This window comes from Salmo trutta, unplaced genomic scaffold, assembly GCF_901001165.1.
Source record: "Salmo trutta unplaced genomic scaffold, fSalTru1.1, whole genome shotgun sequence".
NCBI classification, from domain to species: Eukaryota; Metazoa; Chordata; class Actinopteri; order Salmoniformes; family Salmonidae; genus Salmo; species Salmo trutta.
The window spans coordinates 14509-41059 of NW_021823371.1; the positions used below are offsets into that span (position 1 = coordinate 14509).

Here is a 26551-nt window from a genome sequence, read left to right on the forward strand (position 1 = left end):
TTAACATGCTTTATATCTGCAAACAAATTCAAATTGATTGTGTTAAAACATCTCCTTCGTGTTTGACTATTACACTAACATCAAAACAGGCATACCAGTTGTAAGTACTAACCCTGTAAATGTACCCACTATATCTGACCGGTGTAATTACCATGTAAATGCAGAGTTTTGGCACCACTCAATATGAAGTTGGACCGTCGTTTTTTTTGCCAGAGTGTAGGAGGGTTTCCACTAGTTACCACAGCCACAAAGACTAAATGGGCTATATCATATAATTAATATAAACAAAAATTTGCATTTTAGTCCTAATTTAAGATTAGACATAAGGTTAGCAGTGTGGTTAAGGTCCGGTTTGAAATCACATTTTAAGAATAGAAATGAGAGAAATAGGTAGGGGTTATGACTTTGTGGCTGTGGTAACTAGTGACAACCGGGTTCGAGAAATCATCTCCCTTCTGTTAGTGAAAGGCTGCTGATTGGCTGACTGTTTTCCCCACAGATAAAACAGAATGGAAACTCCAGCATGTGACACACCCCAACACAGCTATACACTAGAGGAGGCTGGTGGGAGGAGCTGTAGGAGGACAGGCTCATTGTAATGGCTGGATGGAAGACATGGAACGGTATCAAACACAAACATATGGAAACCACGTTTGACCCAACCCATTTATTCCATTCCAGCCATTACAATGAGCTCGTCCTCCTATAGCTCCTCTCACCAGCCTCCACTGGTAGAGACACACGTGACACAAGCATACGCATCCACTCCTACAGCCAATACTCACACACCCACTAAAGCATATCCACACACACACACACACACACACACACACAAAAATACATACACATGCCCAAAACTGTGCACAGTCATTCTGTACACCGATGGATCCCTGAATAACAGCTATGTGAAGAAGTGAGCGCTCAGATCTGTTCAGTCTTCAGGTGATTGAGACAATGCCTCTCCTCTTTTTCCAGGGACTAAACTTCCAGAAAGTCTCTTCCCAGATCCATGTAGGGCCTCATCGATGTAGCTGGCTATGGCACATAGTGAAGTTCGGTCTGAGTCCAACAGAACCGACACCGTCTCCTTCCAATAGGTGAAGAGGATACAGGAGCTCTGTTGCAGATAGGAGGGAGGGAGAGAGAGAGAGAGAAAATGGTACGAGGGGAGAGAATGGTAGGAGAGAGAGAGAGAGAGAGAATGGTACGAGGGGAGAGAATGGTAGGAGAGAGAGAGAGAGAGAGAGAGAATGGTACGAGGGGAGAGAATGGTAGGAGAGAGAGAGAGAGAGAGAGAATGGTACGAGGGGAGAGAATGGTAGGAGAGAGAGAGAGAGAGAATGGTACGAGGGGAGAGAATGGTAGGAGAGAGAGAGAGAGAATGGTACGAGGGGAGAGAATGGTAGGAGAGAGAGAGAGAGAGAGAATGATTGGAGAGTGATAGGAGAGAATGATATAGAAAGGGAAAAGGGATATCTAGTCAGTTGCACAACTGAATGCATTCAACAGAAATGTGTTCTCTCATACAACAGTAAGTCAGTCAACCACAATAGGACAGAGCATGGTTTAGTGTACAGGTAACCTAATAAAGAATTACCACCATAGAGTAGGCAGCATTCAAGTAACAACGGTGTGTGTGTGTGTGAGCTCATTGGGGAGGACACTCACGTTCTCCAGACAGGTGCTATCCTTGTCCTTGTTGAGGTAGTGGCGCTGCCAAAAGCGCAGCAGGTTGTGGAAGTTGTTGAGCAGGCAGCCGGGGTATTTCTCAGTGTACTCCTTCTCTCTCAGGGCGTTGAGGTAGAAGGACAGCTTGCCCCGTCTCCTGGCCAGCATCAATACCACCAGGCTGGTGTTCAGACAGCTCACATTCTCCTAACATTGGTAGGGCCCAGCCACCATCAAACAGAAGGGAAAGGATCACAGTCCGTTAACATGTAGATGATCCAGACAAGTGTATGTCTCAATATGAGAAACAAGAAATAGAGGAATGTAAAGTCTATGATAGATAGGATGCCATGACAGTCATTAGTATTACAGTAAACCTGACAGACGATGGGATAGGGGCTTTCCTTGCCTGCGTGAGCGTCTGCACGTTGATGATGTTGACGAGTCTGAAGAGGATGGTTAGTCTGTTCTCCACGCGGACCATGTAGGACAACAGACTGCACTCTGACAGCACCTCCACAACTACAGGGCAGACACAGACAGACAGACAGACAGACAGACAGACAGACAGACAGACAGACAGACAGACAGACAGACAGACAGACAGACAGACAGACAGACAGACAGACAGACAGACAGACAGACAGACAGACAGACAGACAGACAGAGACAGTGACAGAGAGAGACAGAGACAGTGACAGAGAGAGACAGAGACAGTGACAGAGAGAGACAGAGACAGAGACAGTGACAGTGACAGAGAGAGACAGAGACAGAGAGAGACAGAGACAGTGACAGAGACAGAGACAGAGGAGAGACAGTGACAGAGAGAGACAGAGACAGTGACAGAGAGAGACAGAGAGAGACAGAGACGGTGAAACAGAGAGAGACAGAGAGACGGTGAAACAGAGAGAGACAGAGAGACAGTGAAACAGAGAGAGACAGAGAGACGGTGAAACAGAGAGAGACAGTGAAACAGAGAGACAGAGTGACAGACAGTGACAGACAGAGACAGTGACAGACAGAGAGACAGAGACAGTGACAGACAGAGACAGTGACAGACAGACAGTGACAGAGAGTTATTTAGCTATTGGATTTAGAATTATTTAATAAAATATACATTTTGGCCTTTAGAAACACATTGAATAACACATTCATAAGATGGCAACAGTTCAAAAATAAATCATAAGTAACAAGGTCTTGACGTGTCTGTCCTATATCTAGGAGATCAGGAAATATATCCTGAGCATTTTTATTTTCAGCAACAACAAAAATTGCTACCATTTATAAACCTGTTTTCCGCTTTGTCATTATGGGGTATTGTGTGTAGATTGATGAGGATATACATTTTAGAATAAGGCAGTAACGTAACAAAATGTGGAATATATTATATATATTTTCCACATTATTACGTTACTGCCTTATTCTAAAATGGAATAAATAAATAAATAAAATAAAACAGAAATATCTTATTTACATAAGTATTCAGACCCTTCGCTATGAGTCTCGAAATGGAGCTCAGGTGCATCCTGTTTCCATTGATCATCCTTGAGATGTTTCTACAACTTGATTGTGGTAAATCTAATTGATGGGCATGATTTGGAAAGGCACACACCTGTCTATATAAAAAGGTCCCACAGCTTACAGTACATGTCAGAGCAAAAACTAAGCCATGAGGTCGAAGGAATTGTCCGTAGAGCTCCGAGACAGAATTGTGTCGAGGCACAGATCTGGGGAAGGGTAGCAAAACATTTCTGCAGCATTGAAGGTCCCCAAGAACAGTGGCCTCCATCATTCTTAAATGGAAGAAGTATGGAACTACCAAGACTCTTCCTAGAGCTGGCTGCCTGGCCAAACTGAGCAATCGGGGGAGAAGGGAGATGACCAAGAACCCAATGGTCACTGACAGAGCTCTAGAGTTCCTCTGTGGAGATGGGAGAACCTTCCAGAAGGACAACCATCTCTGGAGCACTCCACCAATCAGGCCTTTATGGTAGAGTGGCCAGAGGGAAGCCACTCCTCCATGAAAAGGCACATGACAGCCCTCTTGGAGTTTGCCAAAAGTCAGCTAAGATTCTATGGTCTGATGAAACCAAGATTGAACTATTTGAACTAAGCACACAGCCAAGACAATGCAGGAGTGGCTTCGGGACAAGTCTCTGAATGTCCTTGAGTGGCCCAGCCAGAGCCCGGACATCAACCCAATCGAACAGCTCTGGAGAGGCCTAAAAATAACTGCAGTGACGCTCCCCATCCAACTTGACATAGCTTGAGACTAGAGGTCGACCGATTAATCGGAATGGCCGATTAATTAGGACCGATTTCAAGTTTTCATAACAATCGGAAATCTGTATTTTTGGACGCCGATTTGGCCGTTTTTTTATTTATTTATTAAAAAAAAATGTTGACCTTTATTTAACTAGGCAAGTCAGTTAAAAACACATTCTTATTTTCAATGACGGCGTAGGAACGGTGGGTTAACTGCCTTGTTCAGGGGCAGAACGACAGATTTTTACCTTGTCAGCTAGGGGATTCAATCTTGCAACCTTACGGTTAACTAGTCCAACGCTCTAACCACCTGCTTTACATTGCACTCCATGAGGAGCCTGCCTGTTACGCGACTGCAGTAAGAAGCCAAGGTAAGTTGCTAGCTAGCATTAAACTTATAAAAAACAATCAATCATAATCACTAGTTAAACTAGTAATATCATCAACCATGTGTAGTTATCTAGCCTGTGCTGCATTGCATATAATCGCTTAGGTACACTTTGCTCCAACCATAAACATCAATGCCTTTCTTAAAATCAATACACAAGTATATATTTTTAAACCTGCATATTTAGTTAATATTGCCTGCTAACATGAATTTATTTTAACTAGGGAAAATGTGTCACTTCTCTTGCAAACAGAGTCAGGGTATATGCAGCAGTTTGGGCCGCCTGGCTCGTTGCGAACTGTGAAGACTATTTCTTCCTAACAAAGACAGCCGACTTCGCCAAACGGGAGATGATTTTAAAAAAGCGCATTTGCGAAAAAAGCACAATCGTTGCACGACTGTACCTAACCATAAACATCAATGCCTTTCTTAAAATCAATACACAGAAGTATATATTTTTAAACCTGCATATTTAGCTAAAAGAAATCCAGTTTAGCAGGCAATATTAACCAGGTGAAATTGTGTCATTTTGCTTTTTCATTGCACGCAGTCAGGGTATATGCAACAGTTTGGGCCGCCTGGCTCGTTGCGAACTAATTTGCCAGAATTTTAAGTAATTATGACATAACATTGAAGGTTGTGCAATGTAACAGGAATAACGTTTTGTTTTCGAGATGATAGTTTCCGGATTCAACCATATTAATGACCTAAGGCTCGTATTTCTGTGTGTTATTATGTTATAATTAAGTCTATGATTTGATAGAGCAGTCTGACTGAGCGATGGTAGGCAGCAGCAGGCTCGTAAGCATTCATTCAAACAGCCCTTCGCAATGCATTGCGCTGTTTATGACTTCAAGCCTGTCAACTCCCAAGATTAGGCTGTTGTAACCGATGTGAAATGGCTAACTAGTTAGCCGGGTGCGCGCTAATAGCGTTTCAAACGTCACTCGCTCTGAGACTTGGAGTAGTTGTTTCCCTTGCTCTACATGGGTAACGCTGCTTCGAGGGTGGCTGTTTTCGATGTGTTCCTGGTTTGAGCCCAGGTAGGAGCGAGGAGAGGAACGGAAGCTATACTGTTACACTGGCAATACTAAAGTGCCTATAAGAACATCCAATAGTCAAAGGTATATGAAATACAAATGGTATAGAGAGAAATAGTCCTATAATTCCTATAATAACTACAACCTAAAACATCTACCTGGGAATATTGAAGACTCATGTTAAAAGGAAGCACCAGCTTTCATATGTTCTCATGTTCTGAGCAAGGAACTTAAACGTTAGCTTTTTTACATGGCACATATTGCACTTTTACTTTCTTCTCATTTTACATTTACATTTTAGTCATTTAGCAGACGCTCTTATCCAGAGCGACTTACAGTAGTGAATGCATACATTTCATACATTTTTTCCCCCGTACTGGTCCCCCGTGGGAATCGAACCCACAACCCTGGCGTTGCAAACACCATGCTCTACCAACTGAGCCACACGGGACCAACACTTTGTTTTTGCATTATTTAAACCAAATTGAACATGTTTCATTATTTATTTGAGGCTAAATTGATTTTATTGATGTATTATATTAAGTTAAAATAAGTGTTCATTCAGTATTGTTGTAATTGTCATTATTACAAAAAAACATAATAATAAAATCGGCTGATTAATTGGTATTGGTTTTTTGGGTCCTCCAATAATCGGTATCGGCGGTGAAAAATCATAATAGGTCGACCTCTACTTGAGACGATCTGCAGAGAAGAATGGGAGAAATTCCCCAAATACAGGTGTGCCAAGTTTGTAGTGTCATACCCAAGAAGATGCTGTAATCGCTGCCAAAGTTGCTTCAATAAAGTACTGAGTAAAGGGTCTGAATACTTATGTAAATGTGATTTATTTATTTATTTTATATATCAATTAGCAAACATTTCTAAAAACCAGTTTGTCAAGAGTGTGCAAAGCTGTCATCAAGGCAAAGGGTGGCTACTTTGAAGAATCTCAAATCTCAAATATATTTTGATTTGTTTAACACTTTATTGGTTACTACATGATTCCATTGGTTATTTCATAGTTTGTCTTCACTATTATACCTACAATGTAGAAAATAGTAAAAAAAAAATTAAAAAATTGAATGAGTAGGTGTGTCCAAACTTGTCATTTTTTGGGGGTCTGTACTTTAACCATTTATATTTTTTACTTTTACTTCACTACATTCCTAAAGAAAATAATGTACTTTTTACTCCATACATTTTCCCTGACACCCAAAAGTACTTGTTACATTTTGAATGCTTGGCAGGACAGGAAAATGGTCAAATTCACATACTTGTCAAGAGAACATCCCTGGTCATCCCTACTGCCTCTGATCTGGCAGACTCACTAAACAGAGAACATCCCCGGTCATCCCTACTGCCTCTGATCTGGCAGACTCACTGAACAGAGAACATCCCCGGTCATCCCTACTGCCTCTGATCTGGCAGACTCCATCCTTACTGACTCTGATCTGGCAGACTCACTAAACAGAGAACATCCCTGGTCATCCCTACTGCCTCTGATCTGGAGGACTCACTAAACAGAGAACATCCCTGGTCATCCCTACTGCCTCTGATCTGGCAGACTCACTAAACAGAGAACATCCCTGGTCATCCCTACTGCCTCTGATCTGGCAGACTCACTAAACAGAGAACATCCCCGGTCATCCCTACTGCCTCTGATCTGGCAGACTCACTAAACAGAGAACATCCCCGGTCATCCCTACTGCCTCTGATCTGGCAGACTCACTAAACAGAGAACATCCCCGGTCATCCCTAATGCATCTGATCTGGCAGACTCACTAAACACAAATGCTTTGTTTGTAAATAATGTCCGAGTGTGCCCCTATCTATCCGTAAACTTAAAAAACAAGAAAATATAAAGGAATGTGAAATGATTTATACTTTTGATACTTAAGGATCAAAAGTAAATGTAATTGCTAAAATATACTTAAGTATGTTTAAAACCTTTTACTGAAGTATCATTTTCTATTAGGTTATCTTTACTCAAGTATGAAAATTAGGTACTTTTCCCACCACTCTGTGTGTGTGTGTGTGTGTGTGTGTGTGTGTGTGTGTGTGTGTATATATAAAAAAACAACAACATTTAACTCCTTTTTTTAGGTTGCCACAAAATGACCTTCATACTTCCATCAACTTTTTAAAACTGGTACTGGTAACCTTCAGACAAGTCCCGTGACACTTGTGGGGGGATTGTAGAGCAAAACGGAGAACACCATAATGTTTTGAGTTAGTTTGTAACCCTAACGGTTCGGACGCTACAAACAGAAGTTGGCACATCGATGGTACCGACTTCAGATGAATCCCGACACTTGTGGGGGTCGTAGAGCAAAACGGAGACCACCACTTAGATTGACGCACCGGTGTGTGAATCGACTCGAGGGTTAACACGTTTCTATAGCCACAAACGTGTTCACCGGTAGGCCTAAGACTATTTTCCATGGACATACCTCTCACATCGTCAGTCCTGGCTCTCGAAGCGGTCCAGGGACAGAATTATACAGCGCACCAGCATGTTGGAGTCCACTAGAGAGCTGTTGATCTGGGTCATGAACGTCTGGAACTAACACAGGAAGCAGAAATGAAACATGTATTAAGGAAGTGATCTCTAGGGTTAAGCTAGAAAATGGTCCGCACTCCCTTTCCGTCGGTCTGATCCTCATTCAGTGCCTCTCCCCTGGGCAGTGTCCTACCTTCTCCTCTGTGTTGACGTATTTGTTAAACCTCTTGAAGGAGTCGATGTTGAACTTCATGAGTTCCCCCAGAAGGTCAAAGTAACTCTGCAGCACATCCCGGGACTTACAGCCGCTGTCTATGATGCAGAACAGGATGTGCTGGAAGGACAGAGGAGGGGGATTTAATGGGAGGTTTTAAATGAAGACTTGAAGGCGGTTCTATCATAGGTGTGTGTGGCTTCACTGGCTTGGCAACAGCCTCCGTACCTCCAGCAGGCCTCTCTTGAGCAGGAACACCTGGTCAGCGTAGGAGGTGGATCCTCTCAGGAAGCTCTCCACCGCCCTCGCCTGCCAGAACCTACAGACAACAGGGGTTTAACACTCGTCTTCCTCTCTTCTGTACCTGATGACGTTTCACTCATTAACTCCTGGAGTCAACACACACACACCTGAATGAGGATTCGGCCGGTTCTTTCTTCATGACTGAAAGTAGCCGTGTCAGGAGGCCCTTTTTACCATCACAGATTAGATTTCTATATAGAAGAGAGAAAATATCCAACGCAATGGAGGATTTGTCAAATTCAGAAACACCAAATGACCTCCATCCCTATCCCCTGCCTAACTAAGAGCCCTACCTGTCCGTGTTGACGAGAGCCTCCACCTCAGGGATGTTGGCCTTCAGAGAGATGGCACTGAGCTCATTCAGCTCCTGAGCATTCAAGAGGAGATACTTGTTCCTGAGAGGAGGAAAGACCAGACAAATGACAGAGTCACTGAACATGATGGTATCAAACTCAGTACCAGATTATATGTCTAATTCCACAGAAATACAGTTTAAATCATACTGTCTGTACTGAACTCACTCATGATGGTCGCTGAAACTCTGAAGTAGTCGTAGAAACTGGATTTTAAAGGAGATCTCCTGTGTGAGTGAGATCGAGAGAGGAAGACCAGTGAGTACTGCAATAGAGGTGCTTAGTGTTACAGCGCCATTGAGCCCATTCCCAGAGCAGAGAGGTCTTCTTACCGGGCTGCAGTCACAGTTCTGGTTCTGGCCGTGGAGGACGTGGGTGGACGTCTGCTTTCTCCAGATCAGCTTGTCAAACAGGTTGTTGAGTCCTGGAATCAGTTTGAACTCTGCAAGCATTCTGTGAACCTGTTTACAAGGCACCATATATTTACAATCAAATGGATTCTAGAACGCCCAGACCGTAGACCACAGGTATGTCAAAACAGGTTCTTTTAAATTGGTCTAATTTCGTTGGTAACCAGTTTATAATAGCAATAAGACACCTCAGGGTTTGTGGTATATGGCCAATATACCACGGCTAAATGCTGTATCCAGGCACTACACGTTGCATCTCATCTAAGAACAGCCCTTAGCTGGGGTATATTGGCCATATACCACCCCCACCTCAGGACTTACTGCTTAACCTTACATCAGCAGTTGTCTCAAAGTACTTAACAGACAACCAACCTAAAACCACAAAAGGCAAGGAATGCAGAGGCAGAAGCACAGTGGAAAAACTTTACAAGCTCAGTTACTGATTGAAGCCATTTCCTGTTGTAAACTAAAGTCCAGCTATCCGTCTTACCTGGTTCCTCTGGCGGCCTATGAGGAGCACACAGAGCACATAGAGAACCTCCACCTTGTACATGATCTCATGGACGATCTTCATGGACTGGGGCAGACTGTGCCTGAGAGGACTGGTGACCAGAGAGCTCTCGTCTGGCGACTCTGAGAAAGAAACAGCAGAGTGTATGGAAATACATTAACATTCAAGGATGCTAACTGATGAGGGGCCCAAAAAGGTGACAAAAAAAATTCTGTTAAATCCAATGTACCTTGTTATTAGTTAGCTATCCAGGTAACATGACTAAAGAAGGTTGTTCGAGTAGCCCTCGAGTAGTTTAGAAATATAAAATGTGAGACAATTCGAGGTAGAAAAGGGAAGAGGGTAGTTCTGGAGGTTTGGGCTAGAAACTGGTAGTTTTCAGTGATGTAAAGGCACAAGAATGACTGTCTCTGTGCTCTGGTTTTCCTCTATGGCACTCAGCCTAGTCAGACTGGCCTGCTTGTTCTTACAGAAGCTATTAAAAGATATGTATTCAATACGCTCGCTCTGTGAGCCACTCCAATAATTAAACAAATGTAACAGAAACCCTGTCACTGTCTGCACAACCCCAGCCCAACATCATGGCTAAATAACATTTTAAAACTGATGGGAGATGCGCAGAAAGAACGGATGGAGAGAAGCAGCTGAGTAAACTAATGGCTGGTTAGGGGATGATGCTGTCTGTCCACAGCTGAGTGGGCTAATGGCTGGTTAGGGGATGATGCTGTCTGCCCACAACTGAGTAGGCTAATGGCTGGTTAGGGGATGATGCTGTCTGTCCACAGCTGAGTAAACTAATGGCTGGTTAGGGGATGATGCTGTCTGCCCACAACTGAGTAGGCTAATGGCTGGTTAGGGGATGATGCTGTCTGCCCACAACTGAGTGGGCTAATGGCTGGTTAGGGGATGATGCTGTCTGCCCACAACTGAGTAGGCTAATGGCTGGTTAGGTGATGTGGCTGGCTGCTCAAACATTGGATGATGAAGCACTCATTCTGATATGACATCACTCTGATCATCTATTTGTAGAATGCGTAGGGATGTATTCTGTTACATTTATCTCTTATTCTTATCTGTATTTTTTTTTAAACTGCACTGTTGGTTAGGGGCTCGTAAGTAAGCATTTCACTGTAAGCATTTCACCTGTTGTATTCGGCGCATGTGACTAATAAAATTTGATTTTGATTTGATTTTTGCTCAGCCATTCATTTCGATATGAGAAACATATCAATTCAAATGTTATTTGTCACATGCGCCGAATACAACAGGTGTAGACATTACAGTGAAACGCTTAGTTACAAGCCCTTAACCAACAACGTAGTTCAAGAAATAGATGTAGAAAATATTTACTAAATAAACTAAAGTAAAAAAAATACAAAATAACAATAACGAGGCTATATATAGGGGTACCGGTAACGAGTCAATGTGTGGGGTACAGGTTAGTCAAGGTAATTTATACATGTAGGTAGAAGTGAAGTGACTGCATAGATAATAAACAGTAAACAATAAACAGAGTAGCAGCAGTGTAAAAACAAATGGGGGGGGTCAATGTAAATATTCCGGTGGCCACTTGATTAATTGTTCAGCAGTCTTATGGATTGCGGGTAGAAGCTGTTAAGGAGCCTTTTGGTCCTAGACGTGGCGCTCCGATACCACTTGCCGTGCGGTAACAGAGAGAAAAGTCTATGACACCATTATTATACACCGTTTAGTGATCACACAGGAGATCTGTTTGTGCCTTTCTTTTATAGCCCAATGGGTGATACACTCTGCACTTTGTCAGATTAGTTTTTTTTTCACTTTGAAATCAAAACGACCAAAAGTGATGCGTTTACATCCCTGAAGACTATGACATCACGTGACTGTAAAGTGGGTCACATTCTGAACCGTATTACTGATGTAAGAAAACAGTGAACAACGGTCCGTTATACCGTCAGTATATCTCAGATGACCGGAGCATGGTATGTGTGTGAGGGAGAGTGCATGTATTATCTACTGGTCTGACCTGTGCTGCTCTGCTCGGCATCCTCTGTGGCCATTTGCATAAGAGCGTCCAGCACCAGGGCGTTGTCCAGCAAGGTGTACCAGTCTTGAAGCTCCAGTAGCAGGCTGGATGCCCCCGAGGCCTCAGACACCTTCCTGGTAGCCAGCTTACACAGCCGCTCAATGAAGCCCGGGATGTTCAGCAGGGCCACTGATGCACACAGGGGTTAAATCAAAATAAATCCCATGAATGACTGAAAATTAAGTTCATCTCAGCTCGCGTGCCACATCAGGATTTCCAAACTCAACGGAGGACATCGCAGATTGTTTTTAGGACTGATTTGTTTGTCAAAACAAAGGGCAGTTATTTGAAACTATATATGTCCATCTAGTTGTAGACGTTCAAGTGTGGTCTTCAGTGTTTCTTTAAAACAAAATAATAATTTCCCCCCCCCCAAAACGTCACTGAGAACTTTAACCCCTGAGCACAGCGATAGAACAGATTTTATTATGAATTTACTGTTTCCCATTAAAGTGGCAATCAGCAGTCAAAACAATAACAAAGCGTACTCCCCCGTCACTGTTTCACTAAAAAGCTGCAGCATGGGGCTGGAGAAATGCAACCACTCTAAAATTCATAAACAGAGCTATGGATGCAAGGACTGACCATCCTTGATATCAAAATTATACTTTGTTTTACTCCAATGTTTGTAAACCATCTTATATTTTGGGTTCTGATGGGGTACGAAGTTGAACTAAGCTTATGAGGCATTTATAAGTTATATTCTCAAATAATCAATAGGTATATATCATTAATCATTAAGTCCAAAAATGGATGTAGCTACTGCAGATTGCCCCTTTAACTGAGTCCTAAGGAAACATTGAGGAGTACAAATCCATCATTTTTTAATCTCATTCATCGCTGAGCAATAGAGGGACAAGTAATTTGCAAGGATTTCTTCATTAAATACTAGTCATATGAAGCATCATTCTATGTGACAACACCTTCCATTCTCTCTCCCTGGTCTGATGGTGAGAGCTGTCTTACCCTGGTTGACTTCAGAGTGGGAAGGGCAGAGGTTGGTCTTCTGCTGGGCGTTTTTAGCCAGCAGTGTGTGCTTGTCATCGTTGCCCAGGTCCGGCTCAGTGATGGTGACTGACAGGATGCGGCAGAAGTTGGCCAGCTGCTGCTGGTTGAAGCTCTGGACCAGACTGGGCAGGTTGGGGATGCCCTCCAGCTGGATCATCTCCTGGAGCATAAAGATGAAGGTACACGTACGTTATTGGGGTCATTCCACTTCAAACTGGCAGAGGAAAAATTATTCTGGAATGCTTCTTATCTGTTTCTAACTACAGAAACCATTTCATCCAAAATGGTGGGTGTCATAGCTTGCTGAAATGACATGGGACAACTCATTAACATTTTTGTGAATCTTTTGGCCATTTAGGTTCAGTTTGATTTGATCAAAGTTCAGCAAATTTGAATGACCTGTAGTAACTGCAAATTTGTAAGGACTGACATAGTGATAGTATGCATTTTGAAGCCATCCTTACCTTCCTGACCCCAAGAATGTCCTCAATCAATGTGGCGGTTTGCAAAAATGTCTTCTTGTTTGACATGAGCGTAAACAAAAACATGACAAAGTCATCTCGTGATGCCAGACTTTTAGTGACTCCTTCCATCTGAAAGTGATGGAAAAGCTCATGATTAACCTTCCCTGACTAAAAGAAAGGAAACAGGGTGGACATCATCCTCTGTGAGACAGTGTGAAAGGAAAACTCCACCCAAAAACAATCTTTTGGTATTTGTTTCATTAGTCCATTGTTGACATAGTGCCAAAATGTTTTGCTTGTCAGCAATCAAGTTTTCAAGATATGTAAGTTTCATATGATGCAGCGTTTGGCATCATACGGGGAGGATTTCTGTATTTCTGATTTTCTTACATGCATTCAAACACTTTATCTAAGGCATTGATACTTACACATATACAACAATTGTACAGAACACTTAAACAATCCTTGACGAGGTCATCACTCACTGTAATGAGAACATATGTTAGAATATATATTGAAGGAATGAAAAAACTGGTTCCTCACATTTGCAAAACTATGACATAGGAATGTAATATGGCTTACTTTTAGGGAAATTGGTCTGTGTGGTGAGGGTGGGTCTCATCAGAATCTCCACTAGTAACTGAGGACAAAGGAGAAATTAAAACCCTGACACAGCAAATATGGTCACTGACAAGACCGTTGGCTCTATATGCCTCTGTTTCAACATGTTGGAGACTCACATCAACGCCGCCAAAGAGGTCAAAGGTGTATGTGTTGGGAGAGGTGGACTCCTGTGCTGTTCTCCTGTCCTCTGTCACAAACGACATTGCCTCCATGGAGAGACAAGATGCCACTTCCTACCACACCATAGAGAGAACACAAACACGTCATGAACAACATCTGTCAGCTCAGCAACAATTACCATCACAGCAACCACGAGGAAAACAAGCATGAAACAGTCGCATGTAAAGAGGGGCTTTACAGCGCCAACGAGGTCAGGGAAGAGTAATTATTGCACCTTGATAATGGAGTGGATCTGGGAGAGATCACTGTTGAGGTGACTGCTGTCATACAGTCTCTGCAGCATCACTGGAATCCCATGCCACTTGGCCTGTTGGTCCCTCTCTTGAAGTAGGGCCTCAGACATCTGAGGACAAGGAGGGAACACCATAGGAACAAGAAAATGTCAAGGATAGGGAAAATGCAGCACATAAATAAGCGATCCCCCTCTGAGTGTATATTAGACAGACAAGATATACACACACGAGTCATTGCCCTAATTTGAGGGGCTATACCAGTTGATGTTTAAAATGTGATGGCTGTAGCCAGGAGGGGTTGCTGTGACAACTTTTCCAGTGATCAGCAAGGAAGCTAGCGGACATGGTTAAGGAAGTTTATTTTCAGTTCAGTCCGCTACAAGGAAGCCAGCCATCTTAGTGACGTAGATAACGTAGTAGCTAGCATATTAACTAGTTAGCTAGCTAATAAACTGACTACCTACATACACTTCCACTACATCAGCTAGCCGTTTGCACAGCGCACCGAGTACACGTAGCTAGCTATCAACCTAGCTAGCTAGGTTTTCTCCGTCCCAAACCCTCATAATTTCAGCTTTTAGAAAGGATTTCTAAACGTGTATTTTTACCTCTGTGCCTCGACTAAGTCCCCCGCCACTGATTTGTCCATGTCTGATCCTTGTAAGTATGTTTTTATGACTATTTCTTCGGGTCCGAGAGGGCCCGAGTCGCTCTGTTGTCGCCATACTTTTTCCTCTTTTGCTTGTCTAAACAGGAAGTTATGGCCCGTCGACGGCAGAGTTCGCACAGACCACCTAATGGTGTGTTATAGCAACTACAATTATCTAACGACAAATCCTAATTATTCCAGAAAAATGTTGTGGGTGGAAGAAGTTGAAACTTTTAAATTGTTAGTCTAGTGTTGAAAAATGGAGATTACTGTAGAAGTACAAGTACTAGTGACTATTATTTGTTGTAGTGGGACAGTAGTCGTTAGTGGAAAAGTTACAGTGAAAGTAAATAGTGAATGCAGTGGTAGTGAAATAGCCAAATGACTGTAGCCCAGTGGTAGGATAGTATTAGTAGCAGCTAGTTATTACAATAGTTATTGTTATAAGTACACCTATAGTGAAGTAATAATTTGGGTTAGTTTATGATGTGTGAGTGTGGGATTGTTATACTGGGTTAGTTTAGTGGGTGTGGGATTGTTATACTGGGTTAGTTTAGTGAGTGTGGGATTGTTATACTGGGTTAGTTTAGTGAGTGTGGGATTGTTATACTGGGTTAGTTTAGTGGATGGGGGATTGTTATACTGGGTTAGTTTAGTGGGTGTGGGATTTATTTTAGAACGCATTTAATGTTTTGAAAGATAATGACCCACCGAAGCAGGGCGGGTGGGCAGTGAACGCTTTGTTACATCAAATCAAATCAAATGTATTTATAAAGCCCTTCTTACATCAGCTGATATCTCAAAGTGCTGTACAGAAACTCAGCCTAAAAACCCAAACAGCAAGCAATGCAGGTGTAGAAGCACGGTGGCTAGGAAAAACTCCCTAGAAAGGCCAAAACCTAGGAAGAAACCTAGAGAGGAACCAGGCTATGAGGGGTGGCCAGTCCTCTTCTGGCTGTGCCGGGTGGAGATTATAACAGCACATGGCCAAGATTTTCAAATGTTCATAAATGACCAGCATGGTCAAATAATAATAATCATAGTAGTTGTCGAGGGTGCACCAAGTCAGTAACACAAGAGTAAGTGTCAGTTGGCTTTTTCCTAGCCGATCTTTGAGAGTATCTCTACCGCTCCTGCTGTCTCTAGAGAGTTGAAAACAGCAGGTCTGGGACAGGTAGCACGTCCGGTGAACAGGTCAGGGTTCCAGCAGGTCTGGGACAGCAGATCTGGGACAGGTAGCACGTCCGGTGAACAGGTCAGGGTTCCATAGCCGCAGGCAGAACAGTTGGAACTGGAGCAGCAGCACGGCCAGGTGGACTGGGGACAGCAAGGAGTCATCAATCCAGGTAGTCCTGAGGCATGGTCCTAGGGCTCAGGTCCTCCGAGAGAGAGAGAAAGAAAGAAAGAAAGAGAGAATTAGAGAGAGCATATTTAAATTCACACAGGACACCGGAAAAGACAAGAGAAATACTCCAGATGTGACAGACTGATCCTAGCCCCCGACACATAAACTACTGCAGCATAAATACTGGAGGCTGAGACAGGAGGGGTCAGGAGACACTGTGGCCCCATCCGATGAAACCCCCGGACAGGGCCAAACAGGTAGGATATAACCCCACCCACTTTGCCAAAGCACAGCCCCCACACCACTGGAGGGATATCTCCAACCACCAACTTACCATCCCGAGACAAGGCCGAGTATAGCCCAAAGATCTCCGCCACGGCACAACCCAAGGGGGGGCGCCAACCCAGACAGGAAGACCACGTCAGTGACTCAACCCACTCAAGTAACGCACCCCTCCCAGGGACGGCATGGAAGAACACCAGTAAGCCAGTGACTCAGCCCCTGTAATAGGGGTAGAGGCAGAGATTCCCAGACATGAACATGTCTATATGTTTGCTGTTTATCCCTGGCTACAGTCTCACAAAACAATACAAATGTTGTCATTATTATAATTTCTTCAAGCACATAAGTGTAGTCGCCGATGTTGAAAGAGAGGGAGGGTGTTGGTAAGCTGTAAGCTGTTGGTAAGGGAGGGTGTTGGTAAGTTGAAAAGTGACACTTTATGTGGTAGCATTGCCTTTAAATTGTTTAACTTGGGTAAAACGTTACAGGTAGTCTTCCACAAGTTATTTGTTTCTGGCCATTTTGAGCCTGTGATCAAACCCACAAATGCTGATGCTCCAGATACTCAACTAGTCTAAAGAAGGCCAGTTTTATTGCTTCTCTAATCAGAACAACAGTTTTCAGTTGTGCTAACATAATTGCAAAAGGGTTTTCTAATAATCAACTAGCCTTTTAAAATGATAAACTTGGATTAGCTAACACAACGTGCCATTGGAACACAGGAGTGATGGTTGCTGATAATGGGCCTCTGTACGCCTATGTAAATATTCCATTACAAATGTGTGTTCCCTGGAGCCCACAGCTTTCCATCATCATCGCGGCATAATGGCCTGAAACCATAAGGTTTGTCTAATCTGGTCCTTGGGCAGTTGGTAAAACTTAATTTGGTGGTCTCTTCTCCTACTATTGTTCAAACAAAACGGTATGCAGCAGCTTTTCAGCATCTTAAAAGAAGGATTTTAGCTAGTTGAAGAAAAGGCCGTTGGAATCATCTCATTGGCTGATAATAGTAATTTACACACACACTTTTGCTATGTCATGACTTACCTGGACCACCTATTGAGATGTGCCTTTTGTTAAGTACATCTGGTGTTAATTGAGGTGAAAATCAGACTGGTATGCCACTTTAAAGCCAAACTTTTCAGGAATGGAGGAAGCATGGTGATGGCATGTTGAAGTTGGCAAGCCAGTAGGGTTTGTGGAGCTTGTGATGAGCCATACTCCTTAGTTTGTGAATACCATCAAAGACAGGGCCACCAACAAACATGTTGACAATGGAGCAAATGAATCCTGTGACATTTTCACATGCAAACAGCACTTGATTTATGTGATCCATGTGTAGTTGTTAAGTGATGACTCAGTCAGCATGCTGATTGGTGTGCAGACCCACACATTATAATTTTTAACAACAGAGGCACTGAAAAATTAGGCCCAACATCAGGCCCAGAAAAATCCATGCAAGATGGAAAGGGGTTAACAACTTTCATGTTCTGAAAGATATGAGGAAACAGAGGTAGATTACTAATATACACTGGCCTTCAGAAAGGATTCACACCTCTTGACTTTTTCCACATGTTGCGTTACAGCCTGAATTTAAAATGGATCAAATTTAGATTTTGTCACTGGCCTACAAACAATACCCCGTAATGTCAAAGTGGAATTATGTTTTTAGAAATGTTTGCACATTTATTGAAAATGAAATACAGAAATATCTGATTTACATAATTATTCACACCCTGAGTCAATGGCAGCGATTACAGCTGTGAGTATTTCTGGGTAAGTCTCTAAGAGCTTTGCACACCTGGATTGTACAATATTTGCACATTATTCTTAAAATAATTCTTCATGCTCTGTCAAGTTGGTTGTTGAGTATTGCTAGACAGCCATTTTCAAGCTTTGCCATAGATTTACAAGCTGATTTAAGTCAAAACTGTAACTAAGCCACTCAAGAACATGTAATGCCGTCTTGGTAAGCAACTCCAGTGTATATTTGGACTCCAGTATACATTTGATGGTTTAGGTTAATGTCCTGCTGAAAGGTGAATTTGTCTCCCAGTTTCTGTTGGACAGCAGACTAAACCAGATTTTCCTCTAGGATTTTGCCTATGCTTAGCTCTATTCCGTTTCTTTTTATCGTCCAACGTATGCACGGAATTGTATACTACATAGATGGCTTGAACGAAATGGTAGCAGAAGGTGAATGTTGAACTTTTTGTTCCACAGATTTTGTGCAAATATACAGTAGGTGTGATGAAGGAATTATTTTACTTAATAAAATGTTTACTCCTTTACTTATTTAGGCTTTCCATAACAAAGGGCTTTAATACTTATTGTCTCAAGACATTTCAGTTTTTCATATGTAATTAATTTGTAAAAATGTCTAAACATAATTCCACTTTGACATTATGGGGTATTGTGTGCAGGCCAGTGACACAAAATCTCAACGTAATAAATGTTAAATTCAGGCTGTAACAACCAAATGTGAAAAGTCAAGCGTTGTGAAAACTTTCTGAAAGCACCTGTAGCGTACCATCTCCAGCTCTGTGAAACTGTTGTTCTTTGTACATTGTTGATCAATGTAAAGACATGAATTACGCACAGCAACCTAAGCATTAAGAACCGATGTATTGGATAACAGCTATACACTGATTCAATTATTAACGAATGCAACAACAACACACAAAACGGATAATGTGGAAGTAAATTGAATAGGCACGGCGCGTGTGTAGTGAGTGTGTCCCTGACGTCTCCCCCAACCTGCTGACCTACGCATTTCCCCCAGCAGGTGGCGATACAAGACAAGATACAGTAGTAAATAAAGATAGGCCAAATACTTGCCACTTCATGTGTGAAATGTATTTGGTTATTTATGCGTTTATGCGTTTGGTTATTCATTCTCTGATTTGTGAAAAACCAACACATCAACAAATAGTTTCCCCATATTTCACTGAATGCAACATTTTAATGTAGAATAGTTAAACAAAATAAAAATTAATTTCCACCCACCCAAAAACATCAGGAAACTCGATATTAACATTATATATACTACAGTGCATTGTTTCAGCTGATGAAACCTCATAAGATAATATTTTACATAACTTTGAGATGCTCTTTACCACTACCTCAACTTTCTGCTGTCTCTGCAACACCATCGTGCTTTCCACTGCACCTTGACCATTTCCTGTGCCAAAGTCAAGACTGTGATGCGGAGGAGAACAAGCAACAGCTAAAAGGTGTTAATGTTCAGGACAGGAAACGCATAAATCAAACAGACTAATTCTTAGACCTCACAGTTCCTTAATTGTTTTCAAGGTAGCGTACTTCAACAAAACCAACCAAATAGTCTGTTTATTGATGATACGGGATCACTTTCATAAGGCTGTATATCTCACTTTCAAACTACTTTCTGTTAAGTCTAGCAAAGTCTGCCTCCAGGATCTAAACATTTATTCTGGTCATGAATCCAAGCAAAGATTGGCCTCAGCTGCTTGGCAATGTAATGTTGAGCACTCTACAACCATAGCTTTGAGAACCATGGTTCTCTGCAGTGGTTGAGTTGTGATTTCCAGTTCCCCTAACAACATTCCTTTAATGAGATCCATTGGGTTCATGGCCAGAATGTCTGGTCCTCAGGATTGCCTCAGCTTTAATGTGAAGCTCTCCATCTTATGGTCTGTTTTAGTCTGAGTATCTCCCTGTCGTTATGATGCCAGATCCATGCTCAGCTGTCCCATTTGTGGCTGGAGCCTTTGCAGTCCTCTGTCATGAAGCGGTAGGATTTGATGGCCTCCTTCAATCCCTCGCTCACCAGGGAATCCTCATTGTCCTTGCCAAAAATCATGGAGCTGCAAACAGACAGAGAAACCCTATTAGTGAGGAAATGCTGACAAATAATATGTACTAAACAAAAATATAAACGCAACATGTAAAGTGTTGGGTCCATGTTTCATGAGCTGAAATATAATATCTCAGAAATGTTCCATACGCACAAAAAGCTTTTTTCTTAAAAATGTTGAGCACAATGTTGTTTACATCCCTGTTAGTGAGCATTTCTCATTTGCCAAGATAATATATCCACGTGACAGGTGTGGCATATCAAGAAGCTGAATAAACAGCATGATCATTACACAGGTGCACCTTGTGCTGGGGACAATAAGGCCACTCTAAAATGTGCAGCTTTGTCACACAGCACAATGTCTCAAGTTTTAAGGGAGTGTGCAATTGACATGCAATTGACATGCGGACTGCAGACATTTCCACCAGAGCTGTTGCCAGATAATTGAATGTTAATTTCTCTACCATAAGCCGCTTCCAACATAATTTTTGAGAATTTGGCAGTATGTCCAATCGGCCTCACAACCGCAGACCACGTGTAAACACGCCAGCCCAGGACCTCCACACCCGGGTTATTCACCTGCGGGATTGTCTGAAACCAGCCAACTGAGGAGTATTTCTGTCTGTAATAAAGCCCTTGTATGGGGAAAAACACATTCTGATTGGCTGAGCCTGGCTCCCAAATGTCTGTGCTCTTGCCCACTCATGTGAAATCCATAGATTATGGCCTAATAAATGTATTTCAATTGACTGATTTCCTTATATGAACTGTAACTCAGTAAAATCATTGAAATTGTCACATGTTGCGTTTATATTTTTGTTCAGTATAAGATTTGACAGACATGGATACACAGAGACTGGCAACATATTACTGTACCACAACAGTAAATGACCTCACCTGTCCATATCTTTCCAGTTGAGGGTGGGCTTCCTGACAGCCATGGGGAGTGGACCAGTAACCACAGGAACGTTGTTGGACCCCTGGATGAAGCAGGGCTCCCCTAGCAGACAGCATAGCCCATCACGGACCTCTGGAAGGAGATGTCAATCAGTCTGTTACAACTCAGCCTTAACATGAATACTACAATTTAATGAAGATGCTTTAAGTGTCCCCAGCTTTAACCGGTTCAAATGCGTGGGTTGGACACAAAGGGGCTTGAAAAGATGTTACTACAGCTTTCAGTATTTTCTACACCACTGTAAATGCTTTAAAGCACCTGACCTGAGTAGTGGTCCACCAGAGCTCTGAGGTTGGGGAAGGTGAGGCAGGGGGAGATGTAGAGCCAGCCATTCTCCAGTTGTTGGATCCGGTAGTGTTTGACTGAGAGACGATCCTGGTCACTGCTCTTACGCACTGACAGGGAGTTGGCACCTAGAGTGGACAGTGTAAGACCATACTTCAGTCACAACCTTTTATCACTTCAGGTTTATCAATTACATTTTTAAGATTGTTTCCCTGTTCTTGTTAGCGTTTGATAATGTGTAGCCTGGAGTGTGAACTGAACTGACCAGGGTGGGTCTCACTCTCCCGGACCAGAAAAGAGCCAGCCTGGTTGTAGGGCAGAAACAGGAGCTCCTCAGCCTTCTCTCGGCTGAGACCCTCATACTGCCACCTAGATCAAGAGCATAGAGACAGTCAGTCAGATATAGACAGAGCCATGTAAATAGAGATTCCAAAGGGGAATAGAGTCAGACGGATCAGCGGACTCACCTGTGGTACACCTTGGCTGTGTAGTTGCTGGGGATGTAGCTCTCATTGCCTGTGGCAGAGGATCTCACCTTCCACCACTCCCCCTCGCTATATAGACATGCACATTCACAGAAACACAAGAGATACATAAGTTATTACAGGAAAAACACACATCACAGTAGTAGTAGTAGTAATTATGGTAGTTGTATGTAGAGGCTATGGTTTCTTACTCTGAAAGCACGTTGAGTCTCTCTCCAACTTGGATGCGGCAGTGTGCTGGGTGACCAGTGGGATAGTTATACAGGGACACTACCATATACTTGCTGCTCTCTGTAGACAGAACAGATACATGAAAGATTAGTGTCAGTCTACTATGAGAACCTCAAACCATGACAATGCAGTATTTTCATGCTGAGAAAAAAGCAGAAAAAGCAACAAAAAAAAGCATGCATACGATAAAATCTCTTTGTACTTGTATGTTTGTACTTCACACTTTGAACGTGAGTAGTCACGGTTAGGGAAGACACTTCCAAGTTAAGAAAATTAGATGATCATCAGTCTTTCTGAGCTAAATTATTGATGTGATCTTCATCAACTAACATCTTGGGGAATTCAATGTCACCTGGTTCACACCATTTCTAGAGGGTGACTAGAGGGAGTCCAGCCACAGATAGAACAATGAGATAGATATTTCACCGGATGTATAAATGTGAAGTGTGTTTCCACTCATTACCAAATGTGGTAGTGAGAGGAAGCCATGTGGCCGGCAGCAGGAGAAGAAGGAAACGAGATGGACTTTGGCCGACATTCGGTAAATTTTCCCACCGATGAAACATTTGATCTCAATACAGTTCTGTTCCCAAATGTAAAACATGTTAGGAACAGAGTGGACTACGTTTTGTAGTGTTGTTTAGAAGGAGTGCAAAGGCAAAGTGAGTTATTGCACAAGATCATTTCTCTGCTCTGGTGGTTCAACAGAAGACCAGGAATGTTTTTTTCCCCTCTTTCTTGCACACCAACTATGGTCATATTTAACAGAGAGGCATCTAAACATCTGGGGCATCACCACACCATGGATGCATAGCAACAGTATCACAACACCATGGATGCATAGCAACAGTATCACAACACCATGGATGCATAGCAACAGTATCACAACACCATGGATGCATAGCAACAGCATCACCACACCATGGATGCATGGGAACAGCATCACCACACCATGGATGCATGGGAACAGCATCACCACACCATGGATGCATAGCAACAGTATCACCACACCATGGATGCATAGCAACAGTATCACAACACCATGGATGCATAGCAACAGTATCACCACACCATGGATGCATAGCAACAGTATCACCACACCATGGATGCATATCAACAGCATCACCACACCATGGATGCATAGGAACGGCATCACCACACCATGGATGCATAGCAACGGCATCACCACACCATGGATGCATAGGAACGGCATCACCACACCATGGATGCATAGCAACAGCATCACCACACCATGGATGCATAGCAACAGCATCACCACACCATGGATGCATATCAACAGCATCACCACACCATGGATGCATAGCAACAGTATCACAACACCATGGATGCATAGCAACAGTATCACAACACCATGGATGCATAGCAACAGCATCACCACACCATGGATGCATGGGAACAGCATCACCACACCATGGATGCATGGGAACAGCATCACACACACCATGGATGCATAGCAACAGTATCACCACACCATGGATGCATAGCAACAGTATCACAACACCATGGATGCATAGCAACAGTATCACCACACCATGGATGCATAGCAACAGCAACACCACACCATGGATGCATAGGAACGGCATCACCACACCATGGATGCATAGCAACGGCATCACCACACCATGGATGCATAGGAACGGCATCACCACACCATGGATGCATAGCAACAGCATCACCACACCATGGATGCATATCAACAGCATCACCACACCATGGATGCATGGGAACAGCATCACCACACCATGGATGCATGGGAACAGCATCACCACACCATGGATGCATGGGAACAGCATCACCACACCATGGATGCATGGGAACAGCATCACCACCCCATGGATGCATAGCAACAGCATCACCACACCATGGATGCATGGGAACAGCATCACCACACCATGGATGCATAGCAACAGCATCACCACACCATGGATGCATGGGAACAGCATCACCACACCATGGATGCATAGGAATAGCATCACCACACCATGGCTGCATAGGAACAGCATCACCACACCATGGATGCATGGGAACAGCATCACCACACCATGGATGCATGGGAACAGCATCACCACACCATGGATGCATAGCAACAGCATCACCACACCATGGATGCATAGCAACAGCATCACCACACCATGGATGCATAGGAACAGCATCACCACACCATGGATGCATAGCAACAGCATCACCACACCATGGATGCATAGCAACAGCATCACCACACCATGGATGCATGGGAACAGCATCACCACACCATGGATGCATGGGAACAGCATTACCACACCATGGATGCATGGGAACAGCATCACCACACCATGGATGCATGGGAACGGCATCACCACACCATGGATGCATGGGAACAGCATCACCACACCATGGATGCATGGGAACGGCATCACCACACCATGGATGCATGGGAACAGCATCACCACACCATGGATGCATAGCAACAGCATCACCACACCATGGATGCATAGCAACAGCATCACCACACCATGGATGCATAGGAACAGCATCACCACACCATGGATGCAGGAACATTAACAAAAACAATTCCGCATTATGTTGGTCGCATTGATTTGATCTGAATGTTTAAATCAAATCGTATTTGTCACATGTGCTGAATACAACAGGTGTAGACCTTACAGTGAAATGCTTACTTACAAGCCCTTAACCAACAATGCATTTTTAAGAAGAAATAAGTTAAGTTAAAATGCAGGTTATCCAATGATTGTCCTTAAACATAAATAGACCTGGCTGTTGAGCACTCTTCCAATTCCCTATAGGTTTCAGTCAAAACAATCCCAGGACGATTGACATCTGAGGACATTGCCCATCAAGAGAGGCTAGTACTGGCCTGTTTCCCAGAGTTCTGTGCTGTACTCAGACCGAGATGGGAGGGCAGGCCTTACCCAGTATGACTGACTCAGCGGGCTCTTCCTGGCCCAGCAAGGCTGCCTGAGTGCTGGATCCCCGACGCTCTTTACTGGGCCCACTGCCCATAGCGATGTGGAGCTCTTATGGGTCACCAGAGGACTCTGTGGGTTAGAGGGAATCACAGCTATTAATTAATAGCCAATTATTTCCTAAATGCTATATCCACCAATTTCTCACTTGTTTTTTTTTATCAGAAATGTTTGCATGTGTGTGTAAAATAGTACTCTACTCAGATTTTTTATTAATAGATACTAGATGTGTTTTTTTGTTGCAATACACTATATTATCCATTGTTAAGCTAGAATGGAATGTTTGTATCCTGTATATTTGACTGTGATATGTGGATGCCTCACCTAGCTATCTTAAGTTGAATGCACTTACTGTAAGTCGCTCTGACTAACAGCATCTGCTGAATGACTAGAATGTAAAATGTAAATGTTTATATATAGATCTCATATTACTGTATTTAAGTATTTTTTTTAAAAATGACGTCACAGATGTATTTTGTGAAGTTTTTTTCAAAAAATATAACTTTAGTTATTTGTTACATTTGACTGTGTAAAACCTGGCAGTACTACTTATTTCTCTGATAATGAGGTGGATATATAGCATTTTGCAACAAAAAACATGATTGTCTCTGAAATTAAGCCATCAAGTGATAGATTTTAAACAAATATGTCTGTCATTGAACAACTCCGTGCCATGATTAGAAAAAAAATAAATATATTTTATAACTTCTTTCAAACATTTAAACCTAATTTACTAACATTTCTGATATACAGAGCATTCGGAAAGTATTCAGATCCCTTGACTATTTCCACATTTAGTTACATGACAGCCTTATTCTAATACAGATGTAATCATTTTTTCCCCCTCATCGATCTACAGACAATACCCCATAATGATGAAGCATAAACAGTTTTGGGGATTTTTTTTCAAATGTTTAACGAAACATCACATTTACATAAGTATTCAGACCCTTTACTCAGTACTTTGTTGAAGCACCTTTGGCAGTGATTACATCCTCAAGTCTTCTTAGGTATGAGGCTACAAGCTTGGCACACCTGTATTTGGGGAGTTTTTCCCATTCTTCTCTGCAGATCCTCTCAAGCTCTGTCAGGTCGGACGGGGAGCGTCGCTGCACAGCTATTTTCAGGTTTCTCCAGAGATATTCGATAGGGTTCAAGTCCAGTCTCTGGCTGAACCACTCAAGGACATTCAGAGATTTGTCCCAAAGCCACTCATGCGTTGTCTTGGCTGTATGCTTAGGGTCGTTGTCCTGTTGGAAGGTCAACCTTCA

General features: G+C 42.8%; 1 protein-coding gene and 1 pseudogene across 1 annotated transcript; both read right to left on the bottom strand.

Annotated features, from left to right (window-relative positions):
• Positions 1–921: 921 nt before the first annotated feature.
• On the bottom strand, positions 922–14989 carry LOC115190461 (short transient receptor potential channel 4-associated protein-like; annotated as a pseudogene).
• Positions 14990–19826: 4837 nt separating this feature from the next.
• LOC115190462 (src-like-adapter 2) lies at positions 19827–25622 on the bottom strand. The gene is made up of 7 exons (XM_029748752.1): positions 25227–25622; positions 22257–22356; positions 22048–22134; positions 21846–21949; positions 21559–21708; positions 21235–21367; positions 19827–20347 (listed from the first exon to the last, which is right to left on the bottom strand). The coding sequence occupies exons 1-7, from the start codon at positions 25315–25317 to the stop codon at positions 20224–20226; spliced, it is 789 nt and encodes a 262-aa protein (XP_029604612.1). The 5' UTR covers positions 25318–25622; the 3' UTR covers positions 19827–20223.
• Between the last annotated feature and the right edge of the window lie 929 nt (positions 25623–26551).